This window comes from Eubalaena glacialis, chromosome 9 (genome assembly GCF_028564815.1).
Source record: "Eubalaena glacialis isolate mEubGla1 chromosome 9, mEubGla1.1.hap2.+ XY, whole genome shotgun sequence".
Taxonomy (NCBI): domain Eukaryota; kingdom Metazoa; phylum Chordata; class Mammalia; order Artiodactyla; family Balaenidae; genus Eubalaena; species Eubalaena glacialis.
Window position 1 is genome coordinate 12,588,036 of NC_083724.1, and position 14,957 is coordinate 12,602,992.

General features: G+C 49.2%; 1 protein-coding gene across 4 annotated transcripts in view; it reads left to right on the forward strand.

Moving 5' to 3' along the window:
* Window positions 1–14,957, forward strand: part of DENND1A (DENN domain containing 1A) — a 542,621-nt gene that overhangs the window by 487,653 nt on the left and 40,011 nt on the right. For all 4 annotated transcript variants that reach the window (XM_061199955.1, XM_061199952.1, XM_061199953.1 and 1 more), the window contains exon 19: window positions 1,387–1,518. In XM_061199955.1, coding sequence (XP_061055938.1) covers window positions 1,387–1,518 — 132 coding nt within the window. The remainder of the gene's footprint in view (window positions 1–1,386; window positions 1,519–14,957) is intronic.

Consider the following 14,957-nt stretch of genomic DNA (forward strand, 5'->3'; position numbering starts at 1 on the left):
AGTGAGTACTAAGGGTGTGTGTTTTGTTGACCAAAATGTGTATTTGTTTTTGCAATGAAAATAATTGGAAACTGTATTTATTATTTTATTCTAGCTGTTATTTTTACTTAGAAAAAAACAATGATTTAAATGTTTTTTACTTGTACATTTAATCTCTGCCTTGCTTAAATGAAGATGTAAGCAACTTTCATGACTTGAATAAAGCCATATGATCCATATTGCACAACTCGGCACCATCCATGTCCCAGAGAACCCATGGGTATAGTCAGCTGCCAGCGTTAGGCAAAGGAGCCGTTACCTGCCTTTTGCACATTGGGATTTTTCTTTACCTTAAAATTTGACTTCATTCATCACAAGCACAAATTAAATGTAAATTTCTGATTTTAAAAAAATGACATTGGCTCCCTAAATACTCTCCAGGTCATAGAATCCTAACTTAGACTTCAGTCTCTTTCTTCACTCTCTTCCAGAAAGACTAGGGCTAAGAAAGAGGGAGCAGAAACACATCGTTTTCACAAATAGTAACATCATCAGTAGACAAATGTGGAGAAAGTGTCCACGCTCACAAATAATCAAAGTAATGCAAATTAAAACAACAATGAGGTCTAATTTTTCACCTCTTAAATTAGCAATACATTTTTAAAACGATGAGGCTAACACGCACGGTGAAACTGATAACACATCCATTGCTGGTAGTTGGTGTAAATTGGAAAGCAGTTTGGTAGAATGAATAAAAAGCCTTAAAAATGTTTATATCTTTTGATCAAGCAGTTTCATTCCTAGGGATTTCTGTAAAAGAAATAATCCAAAAGAAAGAAAGACTGCAGTGCTTATCACTGTGATGTTTAGAAAGTTAAAAAAAAAAAAAATTAGGAACAATCTAAATGCCCAATAGTAGTAAGAATGGTTTATTAAATTATTGAGTATCTGCTCAGTGAAATATTATGCATCCATTAAAATTATCATTCTAATGACTATGGAGCACCATGGAGATGCTTATAGTAGAAAAAAACAGAATGTAAAACTATGCACGAGCTATGATTGCAAGTAATTTTTAAATGTCTGCATGTGGACAGAGTGAATATTTAAAAATTAAAATAGCCATGTAAGGTAGTAGGATGAAAGATTTCCCCCCCACACACTATTGTGAATTATTATGTTATCTTCGTAATTTAATATGCGTGATTTTGGTTTCTCTACTCCTTAAAAGTCAAAGGGCCAAGTTAGCCTTCCGTTTCCTCCATCTTTAGCAGCGGGATAGGCTCAGAATGTCCCAGAGGGAGTTCCCTGGCAGGCCTCTTAGCGATGGGGTTGGATGGAGCCCCTGTGCTCATGGCAGGGGTCATGACCCTGACACCAACCCCCCGACCGGGCTTCTCCCTGCAGGACATCACCGAGAATGGCTGTGTCCCCACCACAGAAGAGCAGCTGCCAAAGACTGCGCCGTCCCCACTGGTGGAGGCCAAGGACCCCAAGTTCCGAGAAGACCGGAGGCCAATCACGGTCCACTTTGGACAGGTATGTACCCTGGCCCTTCCGTCTGGGCTTTTTGTTATGTTTCAGCAGACGATATAGCACATGTAACAGTTTTTCATTTCGGCTCTCTCTGGCAAAACAAAACAACTCCATGGAGTTTTGCACGTCTCAAAGGTTCGCTTGGTGCAAACATGTTTCAAAAAGGTGAATTTTCAGAAATTTTGAGGAGACAGCATGGCTCTGGTCATAAACCAGCTGAACTGTTGAATGAAGTCATTAAATGCAGCTGCTGCCTCCCCACTCCAAGGCACTCCGTTTAAGGTGCCTCTGTTAGCTAAGCATCTCATTAGAACACTTTAGCATCCCAGGCCCTTCTTTGCACCTTCAAATAAAAGGTAACAAGCAAAGTCTTAAAAAAAATCAATTAGGAGTTCTTTATTAATGTACTTCCTGAAAATCAATTCTGGGGGTCGTGCTTCTCAGAGTAAACACTCACGCTACGATTCTCATGGTCCGATTCTGTAACCAACTGTTTTCGACCTGAGCGTTTAAAAATTGTCCAGTTGTTTGATTTTTTTCTCTTAAGTAAAACATACAGAAACTGAAAATTTTCTTATCCATTTCCTATCAGTGGTTATATTTTTGGTTGAAAAAGGTTGTATACCCTTCTCTACTCTTGAATTAACTCTCTTGATTAGCAAAAGTCATAATTTTTTTATTTGTGAGAAATGGCTCTGTTAGCAAGCTATGACTGTAACAAGAATTTTGCAAGGTTATTCATTCTTAAATCACCTGATTCTTTAACCATTTATTAGATGAAGCATGATTAAAATAATCTTCATGATTTTATCTTAAATATGATGCTATTTTATCACCTAAATGATCTAGAAGCATGCATTTAAAACGTTCCTGCTTTTAGCAGACATTTATCAAGTGCCTGCTATGTACCAGGCTTTGAGCTATTCAGAAATGAAGGGAACTAATGAAATTGTTACTGTGGGTTATTATTGTGAGGGATGAGTTTGTTGAAACATAAGAATCTTCCTCTGTAATCGATATTTTTAGATAATACATTCATACATCTTAAACTTGGGGACATCCATCCCCCTTTTCTGATTTCACACTTAAAAGGGATGTTATAAAAATGGAAAGAAACGTCCACAGGGCAGTGCTCATCTGATTAATGATTATCTTCAAATTGCGTCAGTGTTTGCACCCCTGAGGAGCTGCCTCCTCCCGGGGCTCAGGCCCTGCTGGAGAAATCTGCGCCCCAGTTCCCTGGCTGTGTTTGCTGAAAGCACAGCCTCGGTCGTCGCCAGCATGGCATTCCAGAGCCAGCTTCCTGCTTTCCTTTGTCCTCATTCCTGCACACACTAACCTTCCCATGAAAAGAGCCCCTCTCTGGAGTTTGGAGCCCATTACAGAGAAAGAGGGGGCGGGGGGGGGGAGGGATTTCATGGTGTTAAACATTCCGTTTTCGAAACACAAAAAAGGAGGCCCTATTTGAAATGGAGAAAGACCTTCTTTCCATTTCAGCGAGAAGTAGAGATGCTTTAATGTCATTCCCAGCTAAATGCAGAATAAGAGCGTGTGTGCGCACGGGTGGGGGATAAACAATTAAAAAAGCCACCCCAAACTCTGTTGAAATAAGAGCTGTCTGTGCCTTCACAGGTCTGTAAACTGGAGAGGATGAAAGTGGCTTTTTCTCCCCAGTTTGTCACTTCCCTCACGTGGCTGCCAGCATTATGCAAGTGTACAGGAAGGCAGGGTTTTTTTAATGCATGCATGCGGATTAAGGTCAAGCCCCAAGTATCAGCCATGCAGCGGGCTCTCCCTTACAGCTGCAGCCTCAGAGCCTCCCCACAGCCGCGAGATGCCTTAATTGAGACGTGCTGTCAAAGTGACAAACACATTTGCATACAGTCTACACTCTATTTATTTTCTCTGGAAAGGTCTACAGTCTGCTGTTGGTTGAACATTCTTAATCAGTTTGCTGTAAGTGAACTGCCAGCCAGCTCACTTGTGCCGGCCGCTTCTTCATTAGGTGACAGATTAGCTGCAGGGGGGATGGGCCACAGAAACCGCAGACCTCTTTCTTTTAACTCTTTCCAGCTTTGCCCTGGTACTAGCTTGTCCTTCAGTCCTTCCCTGGGCGCCTGCTTTGATGGGCCATTGACCGGAACACGTAGCGTTTCTAGAGCACCTACTACCGGCAGACATGAGTTTTAGGGGCTAGGTATTCTCAAAGAAGTCCTTCGAGTTCCATTTCAGAATTTTTTGCCACACTCTCCTCTGTACTCCATCTGTACCATTTTTTTTTTACTTGATATTTTTCTTTAAACAGACTCCAACCTGACATTTATACCAACTTTACCCTCATCTTATGCAATGATTGTTGATAAAACCATAGTCTGATGTACTGGTCCAGTTTTTTTCAAAGGTGTATCCAAAAAAAAATTTTTAAGTGTCCATCCATGTATCACCTAAACTACTCATGTAGCCCCAACAGTACATATTCTCCTCTTGGAAAACATGTGTCATCTCTGCCATAGTCCTTTGAGGAAAGGATCATTAGCTGTATTTTATGGACCCAGAGCCAGAGCTCAGGGACCTTCCCAGGGCCACATTGCCAGCACAGAAACCCAGGACGGTTCAACTTCAGAACCCATTTCAGGTCCGTCACCAAGCAGAGACATCAGCTTCTGTTTGAAATGTCTAGTAAAACTAATGTGTCCTGGAAAAATAATTTAAGCTAGCCACAGTGCACACTAACCTCAGAAAAACCCTTGCCTTGAGTCTGTGTTCCTATGGATTTCATTCTTTAAGAACAGTTAGCTTTCCACTGGGGGCAGAGACTGTTGAGATCTTTATTACATTAATCCCTCCACCTTGCAAAGCTAGTGCCCATGGAGCCAGCCAGGGGACTCCATGAAGACGTTTGGCAGGGTGGCAGGGAGCCCGGGGGAGGCCTTTACAGACCCCCTGGGGGAGAAAAGGTGCTCTCTTGCCTCTGCTGCACCAGAGCTTCCTCTTTCAAGGCTATGACCATTCCTCCCTTTAATTCTGCATCTATTCATCCATGTATTGAGACCTACCATGTGCTTAAAAAAAAAAAAAAAAAGTACTTGTGGGGCGTTATAAGGGTGACAGAACAGCAAGTGGTCAGCCCAACTCAGAGTGATGAGAACAGTGGGAGAGGTGAGCTCAGGGCACTCTGAGGGTCCCACAGGGGCAGCCGCTTCACCTGCAGGGCCACTGTCTGTAGACCTAAGCTGAACCCTATAACTAAAAGATATTTTGTCAACAAGCTGAACTCACTAGCATTTCATTTGTTTTCTAAAGCAGACATACATAACGCCCCTCAGAGCTCATCATGAGCCATGTCAGTGGTTCCAGACAAGGGCAAATCAAGGGATTTTTAGTTGGCCTCTCCATCCATATCATGTCTAATTTCTTTAAAGAGTTCAAAAGTCTGTGACTTGAGGGACTTCCCTGGTGGTCCAGTGGTTAAGACTCTGCACTCCCAATGCAGGGGGCCCGGGTTTGATCCCTGGTCAGAGAACTAGATCCCACATGTCACAGCTAAAGATCCCACATGCTGCAACTAAAAGATCCTGCGTGCTGCAACTAAGACCCGGCACAGCCAAATAAATAAATTTTTTTTTTTAAAAAAAGTCTCTGACTTGAGAATACCTATTCCTACCTTGGAAAATGTTTAGGTTTAGGGAGGCTGTAAATAGCTTTCCTTTGTTATTTTTTTAGCAGTATTTTTGGTTTTTTTTAAATATTATTTATTTTTGGGTGCGTTGGGTCTTCGTTGCTGCACGCGGGCTTTCTCTAGTTGCGGTGAGCGGGGCTACTCTTGGTTGAGGTGCTTGGGCTTTTCATTGCGGTGGCTTCTCTTGTTGTGGAGCAGGGGCTCTAGGTGCACGGGCTTCAGTAGCTGTGGCGCTCGCGGGCTCTAGAGCGCAGGCTCAGTAGTTGTGGCGCACGGGCTTAGTTGCTCCGCGGCATGTGGGATCTTCCCGGACCAGGGATCAAACCTGTGTCCCCTGCATTGGCAGGCGGATTCTTAACCACCGCGCCACCAGGGAAGCCCCCTATAAATAACTTTTTTTATTCTCCCAAGTTCAGAATCAAATGAGAAATAAGGCCCAGGAGACAGTCAAATGAGATAAAAATGCCAGCTTTTTTACCAATAGGCTAAAAGGAGAATACTGCTTTAGACCTGAGGCCAAATGGGCTTGCTGAAACCTCACCTCCGAATTGAAAAGACTGAGCTACTCCCCACAGTAGACGTGGGCAATTGCAGGCAGCACCCAGGGTGCCTGTGGACCGACTGCTGGGCGGGGGCGGGGGCACCGGGAGCACAGAGCATGCTCAGTTCCTTCTCCCAAACTCAGAGGGAAGCACTCCTCCTCCCCTGGGCAGCCGAGAGCCAGAGGGCGCAGAGAGAAGCTAAGGGCTCCCCCACGCTTTTCTCTCCTGGGCAGGGAAGTGGACATTCTCTCTTTTCTGTGGCTGGGGAAAGAGTGAGGAAGCCCTGCCCTCCCCAGGAGGGTCTGGGCGCCCCTCAGCCAGACATCTTGGCTTGACCCTTCCCCATCTGAGAAATCAGAAGAGGCAGCACCCCCATGGAACCTGCCCTGCTGCCTGCGTTTAATAAGTGGACAGGCCAGGCGCTTTCACTTCTGTACTCATTTAATCGAATCGACGTTAGCTGGTAAGGAAGAAGGCCTCATACCCATTGTACGGCTGGGGAAACAGGCCCAGAAGACGTTTACTTGAATTAGGAGCTAATTCATACTCCACCACCAGCAGCACCCCTGCTTCTCTCGGCTGAGTGCAGCTCTCCCTCCCTGGCTTGAGGAACTGGACTGGCAGTGGCACCCAGTGACACAGGGTTCTCGTCCTGCACACGTGCTGCCACATGCTGTGGGCCTCGGCCAGGGACTGGGCCTTCCCAGGAGGTGGGAGGACAGGGCAAACCCGCTCCAACGCCCCCTTCGTTGTGTTCCCCCCCAGTTGATCCTACAAACAAAGTAATTGCCTGCCTTCCAATCTGCTAGATTCCAAAAAGTGTGCATTGAAACGTGTCTATTCTTCCGGTTGAGCAAAGCTCTCTAAACCTCTTTAACATAAAGTTTGAAAAGCCAGTTAAACCAAAGCTCAAACTAAGCGCTACCAGGCTTCCAGAGACCTGGGACGGAGTGGTTTGGATACACCCCCAGAAGCAGCTCTTGGAATGCGGTTGCCTGCTTATCTGTGCATACGGAGAGTTCTGGCTTTATAAGCGTGAGCTGGGTCATTTAGTGCCAGTCTCATGCTGCTTTGGAGAGGCTGCCCAGCCAGCGAATGCCTTCTCAGCACCCTCAGCTCTGAGCGCCCTGAGAAACCCCTTCTGTCCCAGTGAGTCTGGAAGTCACACACGATTCCCTTCAACTCAGCCGTTGCCTCCCAAACACGTCGGACAGATGTTCGCATGTTTCCAGACACCTCACACCACAGGCCTGCAGTCTGAATGTGCACTCCCGCCACAGTCGCCCTCCTCCTCCATCTCCCACCACAGCGAGGTCCATCCACAAGCCCAGGTCCACTCCCCACCCCCCAGAGCCTCTCCCTTCTGCCCTCTGCCACTGCCCAGTCCCCCTCCTCTCCAGCGCCTCTGTGACAGCTTTGGTTCAGGCTGCATTATCGCTCACCTGGACCGCTCCGCAGCTTCCTAACTGGCCTCCGGGCCTCCAGACTCCCCCGCACTGCATTCCCCACACAGCCTCACACACAAGTGGCCGTGCCACCTCCCTGCGCCTCGTCTCCCCTGAAGATTCCACCTTCACCCTTGGCAGAGCCCGCGAGGCCCGGGGTGATCTGCCTGTCCGCCCTCAGAGCATGTCCCTTTGGTAAATCCTCCCAACTGATTTGGTCGCTCCTGTGTTTGTGCTGCCCCAGAACTTGGCACATGCAGTGCATCTCACGCAGCCATGTAATTATACCGTTAGGCCCATGAGAATGTGAGCCTGGAACATCCATCATAGGGCTCGGCACTGACCTGGCAGTCAGTAGATGTCTTGAGGTTTTATTATTGATGTGGATTTTCAAATTGATTAATAATTGATTGATTATTGTTTAAGTACTTGTTGTGTGTCCAGGTTATTTGGTTTTATTTCTGTTGCTATGCTTGTAATTCCATTCATTTGAAAAAGGAAAATGAATATTCCATTAGTGGTCAAAAACTACTTCCAAATCACTTTCCATAAATAAGGGTTCTGTTTCCAAGTAGAAACAGATTTGTATTATAGGAATTTAGATACTGTCTCATTATATTTTGTGTTTTTATGAGCTCCTAAGGTCTAGTCCTAAATGCCCCAGGAATGGAGGGGAGGGGAGAGAGGCGGGCACTGGGACACCCCCAGACTTCCAGGATGGGTCGACCTGGAAAGGAAGAAAGCTGGGGAGAGAGCAGGCAAGGGAAGGAAAGGCCCGGTGTCCCTTGAATTCTATCAAAAAAGCAAAGATTTTATCTGTAAAAAAGACTGAGCTGTATAACCAAATGCAAAGTATGAACTTGGATTTTTTTTTTTTAAAAGCTTCCAAGATATTCTTGGGAAAGTTGGAAGATCTGAAGATGGGCTGGGATGTTAGGTGATACGTTAGAGCTGTTGTTGACGTCATGGTTTTTAGGGGCTTATCTTTATGCCTCAGGGGTACACACTGCAGTATTTAGGTGATGTCTGAAACTTGCTTTCAAATGGTATGGCCAAAAAATTACACACATGCACATGCACGGGCACGCACATATGTAACAGCCATTCACAGAGAGAGAAAGCAAATACAGCCCCCATCCCCCCAAGTATGTAGCTGCTGAAAGGCAGAGGCTGATCAGCTGATGAAAGCAGTGTGGTTGAGGGTAAAGCACAGATTTTATCATCAGGCAGCTGTGGACTTAAATTTCAGTTCTGGCCTAAAAAGCTGGTAACCTTCACTACGTAACTTAACCTCAGTGAAATCAGTTTTCTCAGCTTTAGGGTGGGGATAATAATACTCACGTCATAGGTCTTTATACGGATTGAGTGAGGTACTGTCTGCCTGGATCAGCGCTACACGTGGGCGCTCGGTAAACATCAGTCTCTTTCTCCAGTGCAGCAAAAGCAGAGCCAGACGTCAGTCACCCACTGACATGGCCTCCCAGTCAGCCTGTCTTCCCAGCGCCCATCACACCGCGGCTCTCAGAACACACACCCCTCAGTGGCAGCCCCCCTGCACGTGCACACGTGTAACTGACCCTCGTGCCTACAGCTCTTGTGGGAAAGTCAACACCTAAACCGAGGAGGGCTGGCATCGTGGGGCAGGGGGAGGGCTGGGGGTATGGCAGGGAGATGGTGCCCAAGTCTGCCTCACACACGTGAGGGGAAGGGGCCAGGGGGCAGGTTGGGGCACCAGGCGTGAGTGAGCAGAGGAGTGTCGTGGTCTGCCATCCAAAGTCGTTTTCTTGGCCTAACTTATCAGCTGTGCCTTCACAGACCACAAGGCAGAGCTCTCTGCACGATGCTCCTTCAAACCCTGTTGTTTTCAAATCGTTATTTCCCCCTCTTCCATTGCCCCTTTTTCCACTCTTTCAACCAGATTTTTGCGTGAGAAAGCGAGCACCACTGGGGTGGCCTCCTGCTCCATTCCCTCCAGCTCCTGCGTGCCGTCTACAGGGTGACCAGAAGGCAGCTCTGCCTTCAGTGCAGGCTGGTGGCTGTGCAGAGTTGTTCTGACTCATCCCCTGCCATTACCGAAGCAGTGTGGTCCCTAACTGGTAGTGGGTTTGTCAGGTCTTCTGGCGAGGGTGGCTGGCTGGGCCTGTCTTTCCATGTGGCCTCACTTTCTCATAGCCCAGGTAGCCCAGAGACAGCTTTCTGATGCAAGGTTAACAAGGCCAGGCTTTGCTCCGCAGAGCAGACATGTTCGATTTCAAGAGGAAAAACTTGCCAGTCAAAAAAGAGAAATCAGATTCTGGAAGTTCATAAGGATTGGGTTGAAAATCCAGGCGATTTCTGATTAAGCGTGTGATGTTGCCTTCTCAGCTAGTATGCCACAGGTAGCTCAGGGGCTCCCGATGTGCCACGGAAGGGCTGAGAAATGTCAGCGGCCAAATGAAAATCCAGGTTCAAAATAGCAATTTGCTTTCTAAGCTCCACCACCGGACCTCCATTCAGCACAAGTTAAGGAGGACTGCAAAGGGCCAACGACCATAGTCCACGCCCCTCCTGCTAGGTCTTGGGCACTTTCACAGCAGTTTGAGCACTTCTCATGGTCGAAGAGCAGTGAGGGAGGGGAGGGGGGCCATGAGGCTGAATTGCTCGCCACATCCCAGGCACCGTGCTGAGACCTGGAAAAGGGGGTCTGTGTTCCAACTCCAGTTCCTACGAGTTAGTCCACTGAGTCCTTTTAACCAGCCTACTGGGTCTCAGGTATCATCTCCTCTTGCAGAGGAGACAGGCTCAGAGAGATTGGGGGCTTAGCCAAGGTTTACAGCTCAGAAGCAACAGTCAGGATTCAAAGCCATGTTGTCTGTTACTAGACCTCAGGTTCACGCTCCAGCTCTGTGCTAAGAACATGGCAGTTTCCTGCTGAGTTTGTAGTGATGGGGCCAGTGCAGCAGCCTCGGCAGGTGGCCCAGGATCCCAGGATGTTGGACCACAGGTAAGGCCTTGTTCCTGGTTTCCTTCCAGATCCCAGGCCTTCCTTACTGTTTCTGGGCCTCGGTTGGCACCAAGACAAGAAAGTTAGTATTCTGCACCCAGCGTAGACTCTGCACACCAAACCCATCACTAGACACCAGAGGCACGCTGGGTGCTTTCTTCGTATGTGTGAGGGATTAGAATGCAGGATAGAAACTGGGCATGTGTAGGAGTTAGTATTGGGGTGTCAGGGGCCAGCCCAGCCCCCAAAGACCAGGGGCAGGGCTTATACTGGGAATCTCCATCAGATAGGTTACTTTGGGTTGCAAGAGACAAAACCCCAAAAGAAAAATTGTTCATTCATAACAGCTTCAAGTATGACTTGATCCAGGCATTAAATCATGTCAATCAGACCCAGTTTTTTGCTGCATTCTCCCGCCTTGGCCTCCTCTGCTGGTACCATTCTCAGGGAGGCTTTCCCTGGCTGCAGCAGCTCCAGACTGTATCCTTCCAGGGGCAAGACGAGCAGGAGGGTGTCACTTCCTAGTGACTACCACACAAGGCATGGGTTCACTCATTGAACCAACTTTGATCATATGCCTGTCTTAGAACCCATCATTGTGGCCAGGGGTTTTCTGTTGGCCACAAGTAAGGCTCTACCTGAAATACATACCTAAGAAGTACAGGAGGGGTAGTTCCTGGAAAGGAAATCAGGGGGCTATTATCAAAAGAAGGGAAAACAGGTTAAATTAATAAATGTGCACAGAAGCCAAACAGGAGACATTGTCCCAGGCCCTTGTCCTCTTGTCTGATGGCAGAGAAAGGTTCACACCCAGAGTGGTGGGGATCTTGAAATCAAGAGTATACATGGTGGAGAGCCAAGGTCAGAGGTCACCCAGGGCACCAGATGGAGAGGGGACAGGTGAGTGCATGGCAGGGAGGTATGAATCAGGGCTTGCAGGTTACAGAGATGGGCACAGTTGCCTGTGACAGCTTCTGGGGAGTGGAGTGTGCCAAGTCAGCTGCAACCCAGGGCCCAGAGGTGGAGAAAGAGCCAAGAACCTAGGTCACTTGTTCAGCAGATAATCACGGATACCTATTCTGTGCCACATCTGTGAAAACAGGGTGCTGATCGCAAGGCCCCTGCCTTCAGGGAGACCACGGTGTCACAGTGAGTGGTTCAGCTTAATCCTGGTGGACAGAATCCATCTGGTGGTTTTGAAAGGCACAGACCTGTGCTGTATGATCATGCCACAGAGCATCTCAAAGTCCCTTTTCGTTTGTTTTAAACTCCAACCAGTTTGGTCCTCGGGGTGATTCCCCACCAGCATGCTCAGGAGGTGCCCATCACCTCATCACTGCTGACTTGCTGGAGATCACTGCAGAGTAGATGCAATGTTTAATTATTGCCCTTGCTCTCCATCAGCTTCAAGGACTAGGCAGAGAGCTCCTTGTCCTCGTTTAGGTGGGAGCAGCCTCTCCAGGCTGTGTCTCAGATACCTGATGATGGTTCTGAACCTGAGAGACCAAACAGAGCTGCTGTTCTAGCCTGTTCTAGGATGGGGTGGCAACTGACTTCAGGTGGAATTCCCTGCACCTTGCCCCATGGCTTTCTCTGGCTGGTTGCAGTAGAGAATTCTTGCCTTTTAAATCAGTCCTTTGGCCCAAGGTAGAGTCTCCAGAAAGGTCCAAGTAAAATACACCGAGGCATGGAAATTGGGCTGGCCGGCAGGAGCCTGGTGGATGGATGAAGTGTCGAGTCCAGCAGGGCAGGAGGTCTGAACTGGACTTTGCACCAAGGGAGCTGTCTTTGGTCCTCCTTCCCTTGGACAGAGCTCTTCCCCAGCTCTGGCCTGTCCCCTCTGACTCTCCACTCAGTGGGGAGCTCGGCTACCCCTGTGGTTTCCAGCACCACCTTTGCTCTGGCAGCTCCAGTGTCCGCTTTTCATCCATCCCTGCCTCACGAGCTCCACTTGCTGCAATGTCTTAGTCTGTCCTTGGCCTTCCCCAGACTTGCGCCACCCCAGTTGCCCTTGGATGTCAGCCCCACCGCACCCATACATCCCTCATATTCCTGGGGTCACCCGTCGCTCTCCTCCACTGGTCTGTGAGGCACAAGGGGCATCAGAAAACATCAGCAAGTAGTGAGATAGGAGGGCCCGTCAGCCCTCCACAATGTGGGTCCCTCTCCAGGATTCTCTCCCCGGGGCACAGACTTGCTGGATGATCAGGAGAACTTACCCAGCCACCAGGGCCCCCTCCCAGCCCCCTGCCCACGGCTGGGCCTGCTGGGCTGGAGGTACCTGCAGTCCTTGACGTTTGGCCAGTTCCTTCTCACCCTGCGAGACTCTGCTAAGTGCCCCCACCCCAGGCAGAGTCCCTTCCTCTCCTCTAGTGCGCAGCACAATTCCGTGTTCACTCCTTCACCAGCTCTTCATGGGCGTCTGCTCCGGGCCAGGCCTCGTGCTGGGTGCTGGGGGAACCCAGAGATGAATGGGCTCCTACTGTCTCCAGTGCCAGGAATGGCCTTCCTCTTCTGCTCCAGCTGACAAAATGCCATCAGCCTTTCAGGGCCCGCTCAAGCGCCTCTTGCCCCACGAGCCCTCCCTGACTCCTCCAAGCAGAGCCATCCCTCCCTGCTCTGGGCCACCACTGTCCCGCGCCTGACACACTGTCCCCAGACAGGGATAGTGTCAGCCTCATCTCCATGACCTTAGCACCCTTGCAGGGCCTGGTGCAGATGAGTTGCCCAGTGAGTCTGGGGAGTGACTGAGTGGTGAGCGGTGAATACACGGAAGGCGGTGGGTCATAGGAGGTAAGGGCAGCTCTGTGCATTCCCCATGCCCTTGAGCCACCAGTCAGTTCAGCAGAGCAGGAGAAATCAAACAAGGGAGGTGACTCTTGGTCTGCAGGCCTGAGTTCACTTGAGGACCCCTGCATGCAGTGCCGTGTGTGCGTGACAGGCCTCCTGCGTCCCCCAAGCCTGTCTACGTTCAGCAGTGTGACAGCAGGGTCTCTTTGCCAGAGGACTGACCAGAGCCTAAAAACAGAATTTCTTTTAAGGTCTGTGCTGGAGCAGCTGGGAATGCAGCTCCCTGCCAGGGAGAGATTGAGCCCAGCGGGACAAGAGCAGGAAATCTGATTCAGCGAGACCAGAGGAGGCATTTTCTCAGATTAGAATTCTATGTGCCAAAGGTGGAGAGTTTATCCCAGTAGGGAAGGGGAAATAGAACATAAAATATTGAAAATAAATTCTATCCCACAAGCACGATCCTCCGGGAGAATCAGCTCAGTGTCACTGCCGGTGTGGGGAGTCCCCGCCCTGTGGCCACGGGAGCGCTGTGCCCGGAGCTGCCTGTCACATTGTCCCCCATCAATCCCTGAGCCCTGCTGTGGACGAGGTAAATGATTAACCTGGCCGTGCCTGGGGGAAGGGGTGTCAAGGACTACCTGAGAAGTGGCAGGCTGAGGAGGGGTCGGATGGGTCGGGTCGGTTTTCATTCTAATGCAAACCCCTCCACAAGTATCATCTCACTGCATCTTCTCAACAACCCTGTGAGATTGATACGGTTATTATTATCCCCAGAAAGCTGATGCTCAGAGAAGTTAAGCAACTTGCCCAAGGTCACACAGTAAGTGGCAGAGCAAGATTTCCAAACCAGGTCTACCTGATGCTGGACCCCAGGCCCTCCCCTCACTGTACCCCTCTCATCGAGCCTTCTGCCTCAGTTCCTTCTGGTTCCTGGGGTATCTGGCTGTGGCTGCCAGTGGTTTGGGGCACGCTTAGACTCCAGCAGTGTGGCTTAGGGTGGCTAGGGAGGTCAAGGTCACTATTATGCTTCTCCCCCACTCCTGGCTAAGGTTGATGGCTGCTTCCTGGATTTGAGACTTTGCTTCCTCCCCAGAGCAAACCTAACAGAGCCCTGGATTCCTTAACACAGGGGTGAGAACAACAGTGGTGCTGCCCTTCTGAGTGCCTGCTGGGCGCCGTGCAGCATGCTCAGCAGGTGTCTGCACCTTCTCACGTCGTCTTCCCCACACGGACGCAGGAGGCACCACGAGTGCCCCGCTTTTCACGAGCGTCCGGCGTAGTCCCCTGGCTGGTAGGATGGATTCAGATTCAAGACCCTGGCTTCTTCCATCATACTGCCCAGCTCACCTGACCTGGGACAGCTTGGTGGTGACGGCAGCTCCCTGGCAGCCAAGGCTGCTTGCCAGCCTCCTGCACACTGGATCTGAGATGGCACTGACCGTGTCCCTAATTTAGGTCATTGTTTTTGCCAGCTTAGTTTTATTGTCAGTCTGCTTAGTTCCATGTCTTCTGGAATATTGAATCACATTTAGTTTATACTGCAAAGAATTTTAAAATGTAATAAAAGTACTAAAAGAGAATGTATAAAAGGGACCTCTCCCAAGGGATCGCTGATTATATCCCACTTAACATGCAAAATGTGATGGGGGATTAACATTGCCTGGCAGCAGTTTAAACTGAATTTCTGAGATGTTACTGCCCATCAGCCGTATGGTTCCATGGTTACAGCTACCTCTCAGCCCTCCTTGGGATGCCCTACTCCCTAACGCGTTCTAGATGGATCCCTGTTCGCACTTTCTGGAGAGGTTGATAGAGAGTGTTTCCAGAGGGGCAGTAAATTGAGCCTTGGCAAGATGGTGCCTCGGGAGGCCAGATGGAGTGAAGCGGTCAGCAGAGATGGGGGCTCTCCAGGTGTGCTGACCAGGGGATAGTTCTCTCCACAGAGACAGGGCAGGACAGAGGGCCACTTTCACCCCAGAGCTATCTACCAAACACTTTCCATT